Genomic DNA, 18,878 nt, shown 5'->3' on the forward strand with positions numbered 1-18,878 from the left:
AGCCGTATGAAAGGTTAGAGGTGCACAGCCTATGACTCAGGGACAACTCCTCCAGCCGTGGCAAGGACATGTGACCACACAACTGAAATCAAGGGGAAAGGGAAGAGCAGATGCAAGATTCTTGCATCCGTGCATGTCTTCGTTAGTTATGGTTATTATTTAGGAATATGGGTGAATTTTGGGGGGCTAATCAACCCTTTTTTCGTTCATTTAAGTGTTGAAAAAAAATACAATGAAATCATCCCATTTAATCAGTGACGGAAAAATAATGAGTCAAACATTAAAGATAAAGGTACATTTTGTTCGATAAAGCCCTTTTGTTGCCTAAACGTTAACAAATGGAATGGTTTATAGATCAAAACAATATGCAACATCTCAAGTTGATCATATTTATAAAACTAAGACCAGATTTACCAGCAAGCCACCAAGAGCAATTTTCATGACTTGAATCTCATGCATTTAAAACCTATTTCTCTGTCTTGCTACCCACCCATCCCGAACCCAGCTACCGCATATATAAATGGTAATAATGGAGTAACTGAATATGATATTTCCTCAGTCCTTCATTGCATGTTGCTTTTCTTTTTTGCCCCTGCAGTGGGGACAGCTCGGGACTGAGCAAAGCGGTGGCCAACAGCTTTGTCAGGATTCTAAATGGAGGGCCGTGAGTTTAAAAACTTAAAGAGGCAGTGAAATATTAGCCAATGTGGGTGAGGAATGAGTGGCTGGGAACTGCAGCGTGTCAGTGTTTAATGGTCGGACTCAGATGCATATAAGTTAGTCCAAGCATGAAGGGCAGTGGGACGCTTGCGTGGAAACGATGTCCCCTTCCCTTCATCCCTCCCCTCCTCCCCATCGACTGATGCACAGTCGCACACATACACACACACACCTACCCTCACCTCCCACCCACACCGCTTTTAACCATGGAGCTCATCAGAAACTTGTCATTTCTCTCATTCACTCCGTCAGCCTTGAGACACAATGCAGACTTACCTCTGTGTTGTACACCCCATATATCAGGAAGATGAACAGGCCCTGCAAACAGACAGAGAGAGAGAGAGAAAGAAAGAAAGAGAATGTGAAAGGAGGAGGACAAAGTTGTTACAGTTGTTTACTCTCTTATCCTCTCATAAAGAGAAAAAAAAAAACACATTTAAAAAAAGAACATCAGAAGTAATGAGTGAAGTAAATGAGTATGTACTGATTGTATTGATTCTTCTTTGTGCGGAGCTACAGTGAGCTGAAGAGGACTACAGCGAAGTAGTAAGAGACGGGGGGGGGGGGGGGGGGGGGGGGGGGGCTGGAAAACAGAAATATTTTGAGCTCGCATTTGTTTCCCCTCTTCAGCCCACCTTCCTCTTCTCAGCCCCAACATAACCAACAAAGGCTCAAACCAGAATTCCACCCATCTTTATCAAAATGGAAACTCTTCAGTGCCTGTGCTCTTTGGGTTTTACTAAAAACAAACGCAGATATACACAACTAGCAAACACAGAAATCACAATTCAACACACACACACACACCTGAAGAGAGCAACTCCGTCCAGACTATCAAGGAAAACCTTTGGCAGTAAGCAGTGAAAGAAAGAGACAGAGGGGCATAATGAAAAAAATGACACATAAAAGAAGATATTTCATGTTCGCAAAACTCCATGGCTAGTACCCAGAGCCCAAGAATGCCATGCCCTTGGATGCATAAAGGCTGCACTTTTGGTCACAGAAAAAATAGCTATTTTTCATTCAATCCATTGAGGCATCCATTGAATATACAAGATGTGCAATCGCCTTCGGGCCATAATGTAATCCTTTTGCCTCAATGGAAATGTTAAGAACAGCATTCTCGGGGCACCAAATGAACTATGTCACAAAAGATGTAACAAAAAGAAAATGAAAAGAAGGGTAATATCCTATAAATTTCAAGGCTGGTACATACAGCAGATTCTTTGATAGGCTGACCATACATCGATATGTTCCTGCCAACGTGGGCACGAAAAAGTTAATCTCTTTCCACACTGCTCAGAATTTCTCTGTTGCTTCATAATTAAACCGGGGTGAGGACACATTTTTAGGACAGGAAAGCACAATGTGGCCAGTACGTCTGAATTACCTTTTTTTTTTTTTTGCCTAAGGAAGATAATCATGCATAATCATTGGCAACAAGGTTTGGGGTTTGTTCAGTGACAGGGTAACGAGTAGCGACCTATATCCCAAATTACTGCTCAATCCCATTGGCTGCTCTCCATTTTTCCAGGGTCTGAAGCGGCTGTGGAGCTGTTGAGTGAGACCCCGTCCATCTTACATGTTGAAGATACCCGGCAACGAGGGGCCTCAAAGTGAGATCTGTGATTCTACACCATATAAACCATCACTTTCTTTCCTTTCTCGCAGGGACATAATGTACAGTGATTCATTGCTGTTACTCGGTAGCATCATTACAATCACGAGGGGACACTCGTATTTGTCCGGACATACCTTATCACATTTAGACAACAGATTATCCGGTGTTGCAACGCTTGAGGTGCATGTGGAAATGAATGACGCCATTTGTCCAATAAGGAGCACATGTGGGGAAAAATGTTTTTACTGGTGATTATATGTGATGTAGATAGACAATTTCCTACATGTTGTGACGTGAGAGCGCCCAGCACAATCACATGATCCATTCATCTCTTTGCAAAGACAGTTGTTGAGCAGACACAAAAAAAAAAGAATACCGCAAACTTTAGTTTGTTTTGTTGTCGGCTCCACATGAATTGAAAAAGCAAATTAAAATCGTCTGTGTTTTACAGAAAACATACCTAATACGAGGAGTTCAATATCTACGTTAAAATACCTACTTTTCTCAAGAAGTTATTAATGATTGCTTAGAAGCAATATGTACGACTAGAAAAGACCATACATTAAATGATAACCAGGGTCTGCTTAATTTTCAACACCCTAGCTCTATTGTATTGCATTAGCATTGCAATTCCCAACTTATTGTTGCAATTTGATTATCATGTTTTTGATCATTCCTCTTATTTGTAATTAATCTTTTGTTGTGCAGTGAACAAAGTGGGAAGAACACGCTGTACACGTTGAGAAAAGTGATCTATTAGAATAATAGTTAAAAATAAGTGGCGGCACAACAATAATGATGGATTGTTTAGTGTTAATTCATTAATATTCCCACTATAAACAAACAGAAACAAAAAATGGGGCACATTATTTAAATGCGTGTGCTTTTCTAAACCTAATCCCATTTCTTTTGAACTCTGCAGCAAATGCTATAAAATTATGCAAGGAATGAACACAGTTGCTTTCAAAGCATTGCTATACTATACATCAAACAAGAGAGCATAAATTAATTACCTGGCAACTAATTAAAGAACAATTGTATGTTTAAAAAGTTAAAGCCAACAAACTGTGTTTGACCATAAAAATCACGACCCCAGAGAGAGACACTACACTGTAGCGCAACATTCAAAACAAGATTCGTTAAAAGAGCAAGGATACCACAATGCATTTTAAAAACAAAAAAATACTTATATCTATTTACCTGCTTGACTTAAATTCTGCAAAATTGAAATTGTATTGTCTAACCCACTGTTTGCTGCACTTGTCGGGGAACTTGATATCTCCTAAGAAAAAGATCGTGAATTAAATGCTTAAAAGTTGGAAAGGTCACATCAACTGATTTTACATACTTGCAGGATAAATGCCACTTACTGAGAAGGCAGAGTGTAAATTAAACGTTACTTTATGGATTACATTTAAAAGCTTGTGTTCAAGCTGAAGATAACTTACAAGAAATACATTGTTTTTGGAAAATTTGACAGTTGTATTCTAAAGAAAGGAATGCCGCTTAAATGTGCACATATTACAGGCCTAAAAAAGCGTTGAACAAAATCAAAGCAAGTTGGAGTTCACTTTACAACTAATGTATATTCGCTGTTGATGGATTTAAGAACAGGTCTGAACCGATTTGCTTTTTTCAATATTTATGTTAATGGCTGATTTCTCCCGACTTTCATTTCTTTGTTCTGCATCAATAGATTTGACTAAAATCACGCAATCTGTAATTAGATGGACATGTAATAAGCTGACTGCAAAATCTACCGGATGTGAGGAAACACCATATATGACAAGTGACCCTAAAAATCAAGGCCATTTTGAATATATTTTTACATTTTTATTTTTAACTAAACAAACTAATGGAGGTGCTTCCAAGAAAACAGATTTTTCATCACGGGAAGCAAGTGAATCTAAAAAGAATTGGGGACTTTAGGACAATAAATATGTGAAGTTTTGTTCAATATTACCTATTTATTTTTAAGAATTCAGACCTTCGTATCACTTTTGGCTCAATTTGATCTACTGTCGAAAAGTAGCTGAGGGTGAATGGTTCGTTGTGTTTTAAGGACTATTTCTGTGTGTAGGACACAATGTTGCAACAACAACTACAAAAGGCACGCCTTTGTCAGAAATGTTATGAAGTATTTAATTAAAACATAGACAGACAAGATGGCTTTGGTTACCACAGCTACATAGACCAGCAACTGCCTTTTAGAACAAACAAATATGATACGGTATTTCAAAACTAGTGCTGAACTGTCGGAGCATGGCCTTAGTTAAGAAGTTGAGATGAAAAGCTTATTGTTTTATTTTTTTTATTTTAATGTCAATTTTTAATCTATTTTTTGAGCACTCCCAGTTATAGAGGCTGTAGATACAAACAGGCAGAAAGTGCCTTAACAGTTGCCATTCATGTTTCCCTTTGTTTGGTATATGAATTTTGAAAGAAAAGTAAATTATAAATGACAACTTATGGGGTTTGTCATCTGTTTGATTTTGAGCTTATTTTTGCAGGCACTCCGATGATTGACGCCTTGGTATTTTCCACAGCTGCGAGACGTTGTTTGACTCAAACAGCTAAAATTCAAAAGGGCAAATCATGTTCGGAATGTAGCCATCTATTTTCATAACTGGCGAGATATCTTTGAAATATTTTAATTTAACATGGTTTATTTATGCACAAATCATTCTGCCTGTACTATAAATTTTGAAGAATTCTGGCCAGGGTAACACTTTTTCCTTTAGACATTTTATATGGGGTAAAACTTCCATTTTATTTTCAAGAATTATAATTTTGGCACATAAAAGGATAATTTAACACTTCTGTAGTTTCTCTAGCTGCAAGCAGCGACTGAATAGCATTAAAGTCGGATCTGCAATGTGGTTGGTTTAAACTCAAACACACTTTCCCTGTCCATGAAGCTGTGACATAGGGCTTAAAAGTATCCCATAATTTCAGTCATGTGGACACTGATAATGAGGCTTGGTAAGCAGTATGGTATGAGGCGCTATGTGAATGTGAATGAGAACCACTGGCTCAGCAAGGGTTTCAAAATTCAAAAGTATTTCTTTCACAAAGTTACGAATTGGCCGCTATTGTTAAAATACATAAAGAAATTGTTCATAAACAGACAGCTGTATTTTGTTACTTTCCTTAAGGAACTTTAAACCACATGTTTGACACAATTTTTTGTAGAGTTTCAAGAACTCCCACTGCTTCATGCCAAGAAAGATTTATGCACGTCTAACTGCACATGAAAAATCAACCTAGATATACTTTTCACAAATTACATTGCTCAAATCGTACCAACAGCTTTCTGTTTCGATGCTGACAACCGCAAACTCGACATTCCGTTCCGAGATTTCCAGGTTTAAGTATCACCCAAAGCCAGAAGTGAGAAATATTTGAACAAGTAGGACCCAATGTCAAAAATATCGGCTTCATTCAAACACTCAGATACTTTTCACAAATAGAGCTATCTGCATCCGTACTTGACGAAAAAAAAAAAAAAAAGTTGGGAGGAAAAATCCTGCCCTCACACCTGGTAATCATTACGGAAATGAGAGACAGAAAAGGTTAAAACACTGTGATAGGGGGAAAAAGAAAAGAAATTCACACTTCTGTGCTGGGACTTGCTAATGTCTCTGACCCCTCCATGTATAAACAGTTTAATTAACATGTATACATAACTTTCACTTTAACTGCTCATGGCATGTCAAATCAAAGTGTCTGTCAGAGCTGTGAAACAGGGAGTTGATACTGTGCAGGTCCTCAGTTCAAATTCAGCTCTGTGTAACCGCTCCAGCTGGCCGGAGAAGCTGGCAAGAACACGTGAAGGCGGACAGACAGGCAGGTAGACGGGCGAGCTGCCACCCTGTCAGTTTGAAGAGATAAACACCTCCCGATGAAAGCCGGAACGCTCCTGCGAGCTTTTCTCAAGCCGACCGAGACACAAAGACTGAATCGGGACACCGGTGTGACGCTTTCTGAGGGAAATTGACGCGAATGAGACGAGCAGAAGGCAAATGGACGAGGAAACTCAAAGATGTGGTGTTTTTAATCCGCCCTGCAGATTTTGGGGAAGATCCAAATCGTTTGAGAATAAAGTATTATAAGTAAATAACAATTTGCAGCACCATTATTCTATATAGCAAGCATACGCTTATACTCATCCTCTGAATGGCATCCCCTTATTAGAATGTCAATTTTGGTGCGAGCTGAAACAGTTTGAGAGAAGTGTTTTTTTTAATCAAAAGACATGTAGGAAAGTCCATCCAATTTCTGTGAAGCAATTTTTCCTTCATAAAGAATGCATCATGTAAAATTCAAGACCGTGAAACGTCATCAGAAATCACTGGCGCAAAACTGTAAATAGGATACTCAAAAAGTGATCCATAATGAATTGTGCGGGCTACTCAGCAGGGGTTGTTCAAAAATTCTTTGGTTGCAATATAAATCATTTCAATTTGCATCATTGTCACTGTTGGGAAAAAATCTGATGATGACAACCAAGTGCAAGGGTAGAGGATCTTCAAGTATTCATTACATCGGTGAAAAGAGATGCTCACTCGCATCCAAATTTAACATACGGGTGAGAAAAGAATCATATCCGCAAAAAAAAAAAAAAAAAAAAGGAGAGGAACACAAAAGTTGTCATCCGCGTGCACGGTGGATGAAGATTTTGATAAAGTAGAATTGCACATTTAGAGCCAGACCACAAGGGCAGTCTTGCACGCATAATCTAAGCTACAGCACATTCATTTAATAATAATATACAAGCCCTATCAGAGAAAAGATGAAAGGCCAAATGATATATGACAAATCCTGGCCAAAAACCAGGCACCAGACCGTATATGGGAGCAACAGTTTACAGCGGAAGACTTCCCCTGTGCCTGCTGTTGGCTACTTCAGAACCAGTGGACTGCATTGCATGTCTGCTGGGACAAGCAAAAGCTTACTTACTGAACCATCTCTAGTACAGCTATATTTCGTATGGAATGTCTCTCTGAGTAATTCAGGCACGGCAGCGGGGGACTGAAGCCTGCTTTTGCGATCTGAAGCCTTGAAAAATTGTGTGCCAGGAATGAAGCAATTCGACAAGTGTACGAGGGTCATGTTTTTTTTTTTTTTCTGTACATGAAAAGTTAAACTGCTCGTAAAAAAAAACTGCATTACCTGAGTAGCCATGTCATGATTTCCTAAAAGAGATGTTTCTGTTAAGTCCATCATCTTAATCATTAACTATATGAATCAATTATTCATTATTATATCGTTATTAGCGATCTATGCTATACTTGCTAAATTAAGGGGTAGATATTTCTTAATCGACTAAAGCTTCATGACAGTGAGTCATTTTACAGTAATTTTCTGAGTCTGTTTATGGTTCTATTTCTTTTTTTTTTTTTAATCTTTCAAAAACACAATATCAAGTACAGACATATTGATAGCCAAAGCGTACATTAATAGTAATCCTCGATACAGTTCGCCTTTCTCTACATGTTTGTGTTTTGGAGACAGAGTTTTCACCCTATTTCCGTTTCATTGCATTTTATTAGCAAAAGAGGATCAGTCAATCTTTGGGTAGAGCTATTAGCGCTTTCTTTTTCCCACACACTCATCCAGTCAGCTGGCCTGTCACATTGAGTCGGGGACCCCCAAGCCAGCTTTCCTCAACAAGGTGTAGAGCTATATAGGAAAACTGAGACTCTACGCGCACACACACACACACACACACACACACACACACACACACACACTCACACACACACACACACAGAGGCCAGCAGCAACACCAGTACTGATGTGTGATGGCTCATGAGAGGAGGGAGAGTTATTAGCTTAGCCCTGAACCACCTACTTAATATAGGGGCCGGCAGTGATCGCTAACAGAGCCTGGCAGAGGTGACAGCTTTTGGCCCTGCTTGAGGAAATCCAATTGAAAATCAGCCAAGAGGAACAACAAGCCTGAAACAGATGTTGCTCACTACCAGCAGCGCAACTTGGGTACACACAACCCAGCAGCAACAAACCGCGGTGGCAGATCTGATACACAGATACAAAGTAGAGAGAGAGAGAGAGAGAGAGCGCGTGCACACACACACACACACACACACAGACACACACACACAGACAGACACACAGACACACACACACACACACACACGGCTAAGCCATCAGAAATTAGACAACAGCCTATTCTACAAGGAAGAATACACAGTCCTAAAAAAGTCAACATGTACACAATGCACACATTGAAAATTATTTGAATGGTAAAACTGTTGAAATACTATTGAATGCATTGGACTTACTTATTTTTGTTAAATCATAACTCAATAAGGCCAAGAAATATAATAAAACCTCAATTGGAAAATGATTCAATTGTTTAATAATGATTTAACACTCTGGTGTGAGGGAGAACCAAAACTTCTATTTTACTTTTAGTCCCATAATTAGAATGACCATGAAAACTAAGCCCAGGCTGTAATTAATAACCAAATTAAATCCAGACAGCGTTCTGTTATAAACAGGTGTTGAGCAGAGAAAAAAAGAATAACTCGATTAGACCCTCCCAAACATTCAAATGTCAATTCTCTTGTAAGGCATATTAATAACAACAAAACTCACAGATCCTCATGACATTACAGATCCTTACTGTAATATTAATTGAGTTTGGCAAGACTGACCATGCCTCAGTCATAATCACATAAATTTATTTTATTTTCTATTACAGCCATGGCAAGAAGGGAGGGTGGGGGGTGAGAAAGGCTAAAATCAATTGTGACATATCTTTATTGCCAGCCGATGACAAATGACAAGACATTTGCCATTTCTCTGGCATTGTGTCAGTGTGTCATATTGATTTTACATCAGACGGACAAATGTTATTGAAGAAGGGCCAAAGAAACAGATGAGCACTCCATTTTATTCGTTTTAATGTTTAAATAAACCTGCAAGAAGGGGATGAAGGGCTGATGCGGGGTAGACCGTTTCCATTTGTTAATTCACACATTAAGTCAATTTCAAAATGTTTACACAAATCGAACCTGTTGTGAGAGCGATGGGAGTGGGAAATACAACCTCCAACAGATCACACGACACACATGTGGTAACGTGACGGAGAACTGGAGTGAAGGGGTAAGAGAGCACGAAAGAGAGGGTGAACTGTAAACAAACTAGCTTTTAAACAAGACAATTTAGACTTGCGTGTCTAAGGCGCCAACAAAAACATAGCTAGGGAAAACTGATACAAACTTTTAGCACATGGGTCAAAGCGGGAGTCTTTGAACTGGTAACGGAAAGTGCAGTGCCTCTACATTGAGCTGTTTAATTAAAAATACCAAGGTATCCGCCATCCTTTCTGGGGCGCCCCCTTGTCAGAATGTATGTGATTCTGCTGTCAATCTCTCAGGGTATATTCTAACGGCATAACTTTCCACTGACTGGGAGGAAAAACGGCAAAAAAAGAGCAAGTCTTAAGATACAGGCACTGAAGACTGAGTTTGAATTATTGTAATAGTAAACACTGACATGCTTGTGTGTATGTGGATATATCTATATATCTATATATCTATATATATATATATATATATACAAATAGATAGATAGATATAGATATATACATACACACACACATATACATATATACACATACATACATACATACACACACACATATCAGAGATTTGTGGATGAAGTGAGAGAGGATATGAAGGTAGCTGGTGTGAGAGAGGAGGATACAGAGAATAAGGTTAGATGGACAAAGTCTATTTGTTGTGGCGACCCCTGAAGGGAAAAGCCGAAAGGAGAAGAGACAGACATATATAAATACTGGTAAATATATACATATACATACAAACAAAAACACAGATACATATATGCATAAGTATATATATATATATATATATATATATATATATATATATATATACATATACATAAGCAGTGTGTACGTTTGTGTATGTCTTTGTCAAAAAAAAAACAAAAAAAAAAAACTCACTAACCCAAGCTTACTGTTCTGTATATTTCCTGTGCATCGTGTATTTGCAGTCCCTATGTCCTCTATTGTAAGTCGCTTTGGATAGAAGCGTCTGCCAAATGCAATGTAATGTAATGTATCTATATATACATACAAATACATACATACATGCATACACCTATACGCACACACACAAACACACACACACACACACACACACACACACACACACACACGAGAGAGAGTTATAGGGATACTTTACAAGTCTGTAGCTTGTCACACGTCATAAGGACTTCTGTAACTTTCATCTTAAATATATACCATTTTAATAAAGATTTTGCTACAACATATGTTGTAGTCATACATTTAATTAGGCTAACAGTCAAAAGAGTAACGTCAGTGCTAACCGTGGCCCACTATGCATTTATTTTGTCGAGAATATTGATATTAGAACCGTCTTCAAGGTATATGTGTAACTGAGCCAAGGGAACAATCTTCATGTCACCCAAAAAAAAGAGATATGAAAAAAGATGGAAGTTATACCTTTGACTTTTTAGTTTTGTTTTCCTTCCCCCCCCCAAAAAAAAAGAGTGGACTAAAAAAAAAAAAAAAGAATGGTGGGCAGCAGCAAGCTGGAAAATCTGCACAAACTTAAAGGCCCGTCCACTTTAAGTGGGAGCAGGCTGTAGTTGTCACTAGCCTCAGGGCTAACTCCCCTTACTTCTCGCAGCTTGTCAGTTGCTTGGCTCGATTTCGACTCTAACTTGGCTAGATTCTTGTGTATTTAAGCATCCATTAAGAAAGCCTATTATATTATTGATCCGACTGAAAAACTGCTCTGCTCTTGTGATTAAAAAATCATAAAAAAAAAAAAACTCCTGGCATATGCAGATGCTACCACAGTAGTTGTTACTTTAGGGTTTCTCAAAATTAGAATAAATAGCAAAAAATTTATTACATCACAAAATTACAAGATGAAAAAAAAGACACCAGAATAAATTATGCAATTAGGAATCATTTCAAATATAATAAGAAATCTTAAAAATGTTAAAGAACTCTTCAGTGTTCAAATGCTGTTCACAATTAGATGATTAATTTGCATTCATTTTTTTCGAGGACCCCCTGGAAGACCCTCAAGGACCCCTTTGAGAATGCTAGAAAGATGAATGCATAAAAAGCGTTTGCTTTGCTCAGGAAACGATGGCATGTTTGCCCTTGGTGTTAATTTCTTCTGCAAAGTGTGCAAAGGGTCCAGTTGTTCATACGCTCATTCATGGCAATAAAAACAAAAAACAAGATGCATGGGTATTCCCTCACGTAAATAGCAATGTCAAAAAAAGAAACCACAAGTTCTGCTGCTGACAGGGTTGTGTCACAGTGCCTTTGACTAATAATAACAAAAGGATGCAAGATACAAATTAAATGAATAAATAGGAACAAGTGGTTTTTGCATTCAAACAGGGAAAAGATTGTTCCAGGAACAAATACGGGATCTGCTCTCGCTTCCCAGTTGCGGTGAGCAGAGTTAGGCTTAATGGCATTTGTCTCGATCAAAAGTATTTAGTTGACTGCGTGTGTGTATTATACATGTAATACACAGAAAGAAAAGGGTTAGACTTGTGCTATTTTATTGTGCCAAGTTATAAAGTCATACTTTTTACTTCTTGAGGATGAAATTCAACACAGAAACATTATCTAAATATGCCGAGATAGGGTTTTTAATAAAAATATACCAGTGCAATTTCACAATGATCATATTGTGGAACTAAAGGAAGCCTTATGTTTTGGTCAAATATGATTTTCTGTGCGGTTCACAAAAACATAAGTCTGCACAAAGCCACGGCCTCTATATCACAGGTGTGTGTGTACTGGTGTGTGAATGTGCGTTCTTGTGTGCTACAGGACCACGACTGTGGCAGGACGTATCCATCATGATAAACCGGCATACTCGGCAACTGTCACATGCAATCACACTTCACTACGGTTCGCGGGACATCAAAGTGAAAATGAATGGTAGTTCATCGACATGAAGACTTCATAAATCTTCGTTTTTTTTTTTTTTTTACTCTTTTTTTTTTTATTTTTTGGGGAGAGACTTCTCTTGTGCTGTGCCCCCCTTTTGTGGCAAAGACCCCCAGTGCTTTGGTTACTATCTGAAATTTCTTTTGGGTCACATGGATGTCGTTGGGGGTGAAGGGGGGGGTCATACCTCAGAATCATCTGAAATCATGTCCCCTTCAAATTTTGCATTAAAACATTCCCAGGGTTTAAGATCACATTTGCCAGATTTTCAGTTTAGACAACACGTGTAGCTAATACACAGATAGTAACTGAACGGTGATTTTCAATACGGTTAATTTCCATTAGTCAAAATAAACTTGTGTGATCCGTGAGAGTAAATCTTCTGAACATGGTCATTTAACTCATCTTGGCATCCCAGGTTCAACAGAAATCAGCCCAGTACCACGCTGACATGCTAAAGACCACCTGTTGCTCTTAAATCGAACATTTACCAAAGAACTAAAACGGTGCAATTTCAAGATTCAAGATTCAAGCCAATTGCTGAGCAACACATTGAGCAGCAATTCATACTCAAACATTGATAGATATGGGATGGTTCCATTATATTTCAAATTCATGTATCTGCTTGCAATACAAAGTGGATATAGTAATAAAATGCACATGTAAACTGAAAGTGGACACACACATGCATTGTATGTCTATAGTGTCAAATTTTATATGTCAACATATCATTCCATTTTCCAGAAGTAATGCCTGAGATGACCAAAAAAAAAAAAAGGATACATACTGATTTTAATGCAGCTAATGACAGAAAAACCCTTTTAGGATTAAAAGGCCTGCATGGCATTAAGCCATAATTTAACATGACAAGTGTTAAATGTGATAATCATCAAATTTGCAACCACTTGAAAGTCAAATGAGCCATAATAATGCAAGTGCTGCAGCTGCTGCAGTTCTCTTGCACCATGGCAAGGCTTGCTTTCATCTAGTAATGACTTCGAAATGACACCGCGCTTCAAAAAAACTCAGTGAGGCTATAGGTCTTTCTGTCTCTCCCTCCCTCTTTCTCTGCCCTGGCTCATGCGCTGCTCTTGCTCTCCAAGCTGTTTGATTGGCACATGCTTTCACTTAATGAGGGATAATTACAAAGGAAAACAAGTGGGAGACCACATCTGCTCAGTGTAAAAAGAAGTCCAGGCCTGGTGCAATCTGTCAGATGAGGCTTTCAGGCAGTGTATGCGAATGTTTTACCCACCTCCAGTGGCCTCCCGATCCGACACATACCCTCCAAGACTCTCCTTCCACCTTGTCCCGACAAGAAGCAGATTAATAGGAATCAGCATGTGGCTGTAAACACTCAGTGGGAAGAGTGCATATCTAAGTGCGCTGACGTGCAAAGGAAGTGACCTGGGGTATCTGTAGAGGACAAGCCAAGGGCCACCACAGGAAGGGCAAAAAGCCAGTAGGGATGATCAAAATCCCAATCAGTGTCCTGCCGGGAAAGCTTTTCACTAAACTCTGAAAGAATAGTAAAATACATATGTAACTGCTACTGCTCCCTGGTTTCCTCCACATACTGCCAATGACTTGGATTTGCATGGATGGGCATGTTAAATATTTGTTTTTGGAATACACACACACACACACATATATATCAACATAAAGCAGCACCGTAGCAGAGACTGAGGGTTTCAACTCCCAACATCTAACTCCTGAGTAAATGGTAATAAAACAATACAAGCAGCATACATATGCACGCACACACATGCACTCCTAGAGACAAAAAATTCATTAATTTGTATTATTTATTTGTTTACTTGAATTTTCCAATTTATTATTTTCCTCATTTTGTCTGTGCTTTATTTTAATAAGTTCAAGATTATTAAATTAAAATTAATACTGTATCAAGTTGTATTGTGGGATAGTCCTTGCCACTGGCATTAATTCGATGAACAGTGACATGCAGTTCTTTTTCTTTTGAGACAAATTATCATAGTTTTAGACAAACACATACGGATTCATTTCAATAAACAGAGCCAAGATTTTGAATTATATAGATCTGGCTCATACAGCATACAATCAAATAACTAGACCATCCAAACAATTTAAATTCAATTTGATAAACCTTGACTGCTGAACAGAAATCAATTTCAAAATAAAGTGTTTTAAAAGACCTTGCAATATAGTATCAAAAAATTGAAAATTTTAACTTGGTCTGATGCAAATGCTTTTCTTCTTTCAGGCTTTGCGGTAGAACAAGGAATTTAAAACAATCACTCTAAATAACTCAGTTTGTTGGGGAAAATTAAAGATTGGTTTTCTTTAAAAAAAAAAAAAACAATTGAAATAATTTATTTCATTTGTCTATTTTTTTTTGAAAAAAGCGTGCAGTATTTATTAGTTTTAAACCTAATGCAGCACTGAAGAACTGGCACTGATATTTGACAGCCTTTTAACCCTCCGACACCCCCACCCTTCCAACTCCATCCCACACCCCCGCCTCCCACTCAAAGAACAACAAGATTTTGCTTTCTTGCCCTGTGCTGACCCAGTTCTCACTAATTACCCACAAAATACGCATCAAAGCGAGGGAAATCTACAGAACGCTGCAGCGTGTTAGCGTAAGGGAAACCAGGACTACCCCGGGCCTAATCACCGCCAGCTATCCCACATACTGTATGTTTGTGTGTAACGTTGTGTCAAAAGATACAAAGAGGTGAACTTATAACGGTCATTGTTTCAACATGGGTAATTGTAGTTGTCAAAGATTTTTCCCCGACACTGTCGACTGTTTGGGTGAAGGGGGTGGGGGTGGGGGGGTGAAGCAGTGAGATCATCAGGATTTTGGAATCAGCTGATGTAGTGAAATGTCTGTGGTCATGTATACAGATGCAACTAGAAAGACGTACTTTCAAAAGTGCATCAATGTAGGAATGAAAAAATAACTTTGGACAAAAACACACTGTGAATGGGTTTGTCTCGCTGACTCGAATTTTTCACTACCCACACAAGCATGCACGTACACACACAAGTTGTGAGGTCTTAGAAGAGATCACAAAGTCGTCCGGTCAGTTGTTTGGTTTGTCAGTATGCTGTTCATAAAGCCAGAACTTTAAATGGACAGCAACTCACTTGCATTACTTTAGTGAGGAATAAAACTCACACGGCCTTAATCCTTTATTTTCAACTATGAAAGATAGGTACGTTTGTACCGTCTTTAGTGGTTTAATTCCATGTTAAATACATTTTGTTGCGGGTGTAGCATGACTGATAGCTGTGACAGACAAATTTCCCATATGGGGATCAATAAAATATTATCTGATAACATGGATTTTGTTTTACCTTCCATCAAAAATTACTTACCACGTACAAAAAAAAACAATTTCTATATTCATTCTCATCCTGTGTGAAGCTGTCCCAGTGAGATGAAGTACCAAACTGTCTGCGCCACAGCAGGGAGCAGACTGTGGTATTCAAGATTAACAATAGGGACGGAATTATGTCTTCGCAAAGTATAACTGTCATCCGCTTGCTTAATTGAAGATTAGCTACAAAAATATATATATATTTTGAGAATTAAAATGGATAGCATTGAAAACAATGTCTAACTCGACTCAACTTTTTTCTTGTTTTCAGTGTAACCCTAGGTAACTAAGCGTAACCCTCAGAGTTTTGAGGTTGTGCAGACTATTGAGTGTATTCACTATGTAAGAATATTCTCAGCACAATTGTTCCAAGATAAGTTTGCCCAAACAAAGACATGTACCCCACACACACCCACAGGTATTGTGAACCGGGGGCAAATTGGATGGTTTGCTTTCTTATGACACCGGCTATTACGAAATTGAGCTGGCAGGTAATTCTAAGACAAATAAATGCCAGTGGATTTAACACAAGGAGAGGTCTTAGGGTGGCAGCACGAGCACGACAGGAATTCTCCACCCGACAGGAAGCCTATTATTCTCTTTGCTTTATTTTACCAGGCCATACTTTTTTTTTTCTTTTTCATAAACTGATAGTATTACAAGATACACACACACACACACCTCAAAAAAGGCCTTGCTCATTAGAATTACTTAAATTATGATGACCTGTCTGTTCACTCCTAGAGAATAAACTCTTTTCATTGACTCCTTTTCATACCTTTTCAAAGATATTTCCACACAAACCACGGTATTTTGCGTCCTCATAAGTAAACCATCCTAGCAAGAATGAAAAAATTTAGTAAGATGAAATGTGAAAAATAAGCAAATGTTTATCAAAACAAAAAAAATCACAGTATTAAGTTTAAAGACTAACACAATAATAAATGCAGCATTAAAATACAAAAAAATAACATTAAAAAAAAAAGAGACAAAAGGGAAATAAGAGCCAGTTGAGACAAAACACACTATAAATATACTACTTTAAAAAGCTGCGCTACATCCTCATTACAAGTGCCATCTTTGAGAAGTGTGGTGGGAGTCAGCGCTGACCTTGGTATCCTGTTTGAATATTGTTTTAATACCACAGCTAGTAATTGAGGATGCAGCACAAACAGTGGTCTCTTTTTCAAAGCAAAAGATATTTTCCCAGGCAATGGAAATGCAAACAATCATCTTGTGCATTTATTTGTTTGTTTTTCTACCGCACCTCATAATTATCCGAGACACTAATTAAAATATGGGTTTATAAATAAATCTCCATGATTTTACCTATGAGTACATTAACTTAAAAGTTTTCATCATCCTCACAGAGTTTGTTCTTTTTTTTTTTTTAATGAATTCAGTAAAACACTGGCAAATGTGTTTTACATAAAAACACATGTACAGTCATTTCAGTCATCTCCTAAATCCAACAATGAAAGACAGAGTAGTTTGCAAAAAAATCAACTACCTTTTATTTTGTGTTATGTTTTATTTTTCATAAGGGAAATTAAAATAATTCAAAGTAATAATGAATATTTTGCTTAATTATGTAGCATTTGTTGCAGTAAACCTTCTGGTCTGTTGGAGCCATGCATTTATTAGCATCCAACATCCATCCATACACCTGTCCTCTTCTACTGTGTCTAATCCAGTTCACAGGATTTTTACATAACCAAATTCATCGTTAGCACTTTGTAAGCCATTGATTGAAATATTTAGCTCATATATGTCTTGATTGGTTATAAAAGTGGGACTGACATTTCTTTCCATAGTGATGAGATACATTAAGAAAACTACATATTTTTAGCTCAGTGGGTGGTTAAAAAAAAAAAAAAATTCTTGTCCCCCACAGTGATGGTGATCTCACTTACTGCATATGGTGTATAATGGCACTGACAAATCAGTACTTCTCTTCATTTGGAAAAAAAAAAATCAGCATTCATACTCAGGAGTTATACCTGCCTTTTAAAAAAAAAAAAAAAAAAAATCTGTATCCTTTAAAAGGGACAAATGAATGCAGAGGGTTACATAACTGACTCTACTACAACCAGAACCCAAAAAGCCTTTTAGGAGGCATGAAAGGTCATGAAACACAAACAAGCCCTGATCCAGTTGTTCTCAAACATCATTTAGAAAAACTAATACTATGTGTTCAACATGAGGCGGAGTCTTAACACTGTCAGCTACAACAACATCACATTTGTGGTTGACTCATCTATTGTTATTCTTTATAAACAAACAAAGCATTACACACACTACATTTAATCCCCAAAGAATTCAGAAGTTAAGTAACTTACATACAGTATATAGTTTATCTCAACATTGCTTCTTTCACGATTTGAAAAAATGGTATTTATGCTGCATACAAAGGCCGATTTTTTTGCTGCAGAATTGGACCAAATGCAACGATCAATATAATGTCCAGCACAGGGGTTGGCAAACCTTTCGGCTCAGGGGCCGCATTGACTTTTAAAATTTGATAGACGGGCCAGGTTACCACAAGACATGATACATATAAAAAAATAATTAAAAAAACACATTTGTTGACAGTACATTTCAGACTCGTCTGACATTTGCTTTGAAAATAAAACCAGCTTGGCCTTAAAGGCTTGCATTTCATGCACAAACCGGTTTTTCCCTTGTAGCTTCACATCCAGCTCATTCATGGGTGTCAGTATGTCCACAGTAAAGGCTAAATCACAAAACCAATCTGTGTCATTAAGCTCAGGAAAATTCTCAAGTAGCTCCAAAAATGAAATAATCTCCTGCTTGAGCCTCCATATTCATTGATCCAATCATTCACATCAAGTATGAATTCTGTACTAATCTTTTGTGGGCCGGATTAAAAAGACCAACGGGCCGGATGAGGCCTCCGGGCCGTAGTTTGCCCACCCTTGTTCTAGCATAATTAGTATGTTATCCGTCAATTATACCATACAGCAATAAAAAAGACAAATCACACCTGATTATCGAAAGCTAATGCGAAGTAAAACAGTGACTCTGCTATACATATTTGGTTTTCCAACTTTAAACCAGAGATACGGTGTATGGCCAAAAGTATTCACTCACCCATCCAGATAATCGAAATATGGTGTTCCAATCACTGCCATGGCCACGGGTGTATAAAATCAAGCAG

The 18,878-nt window shown here is 37.9% G+C and overlaps 1 protein-coding gene across 1 annotated transcript in view; it reads right to left on the reverse strand.

The window, feature by feature from the left end:
* Window positions 1–563: 563 nt before the first annotated feature.
* The window catches only part of LOC147226064 (adhesion G protein-coupled receptor D2), a 40,729-nt gene continuing 22,414 nt past the window's right edge, over window positions 564–18,878 (reverse strand). Inside the window, exons 15-16 of the mRNA XM_086162244.1 lie at window positions 997–1,038; window positions 564–650 (exon numbers count right to left, since the gene is read on the reverse strand). Coding sequence (XP_086018370.1) covers window positions 564–650; window positions 997–1,038 — 129 coding nt within the window. The remainder of the gene's footprint in view (window positions 651–996; window positions 1,039–18,878) is intronic.

Source organism: Fistularia commersonii, chromosome 16 (genome assembly GCF_037954325.1).
Source record: "Fistularia commersonii isolate RoL2024-O1a breed Wild chromosome 16, RoL_Fcom_v1.0, whole genome shotgun sequence".
NCBI lineage: Eukaryota > Metazoa > Chordata > Actinopteri > Syngnathiformes > Fistulariidae > Fistularia > Fistularia commersonii.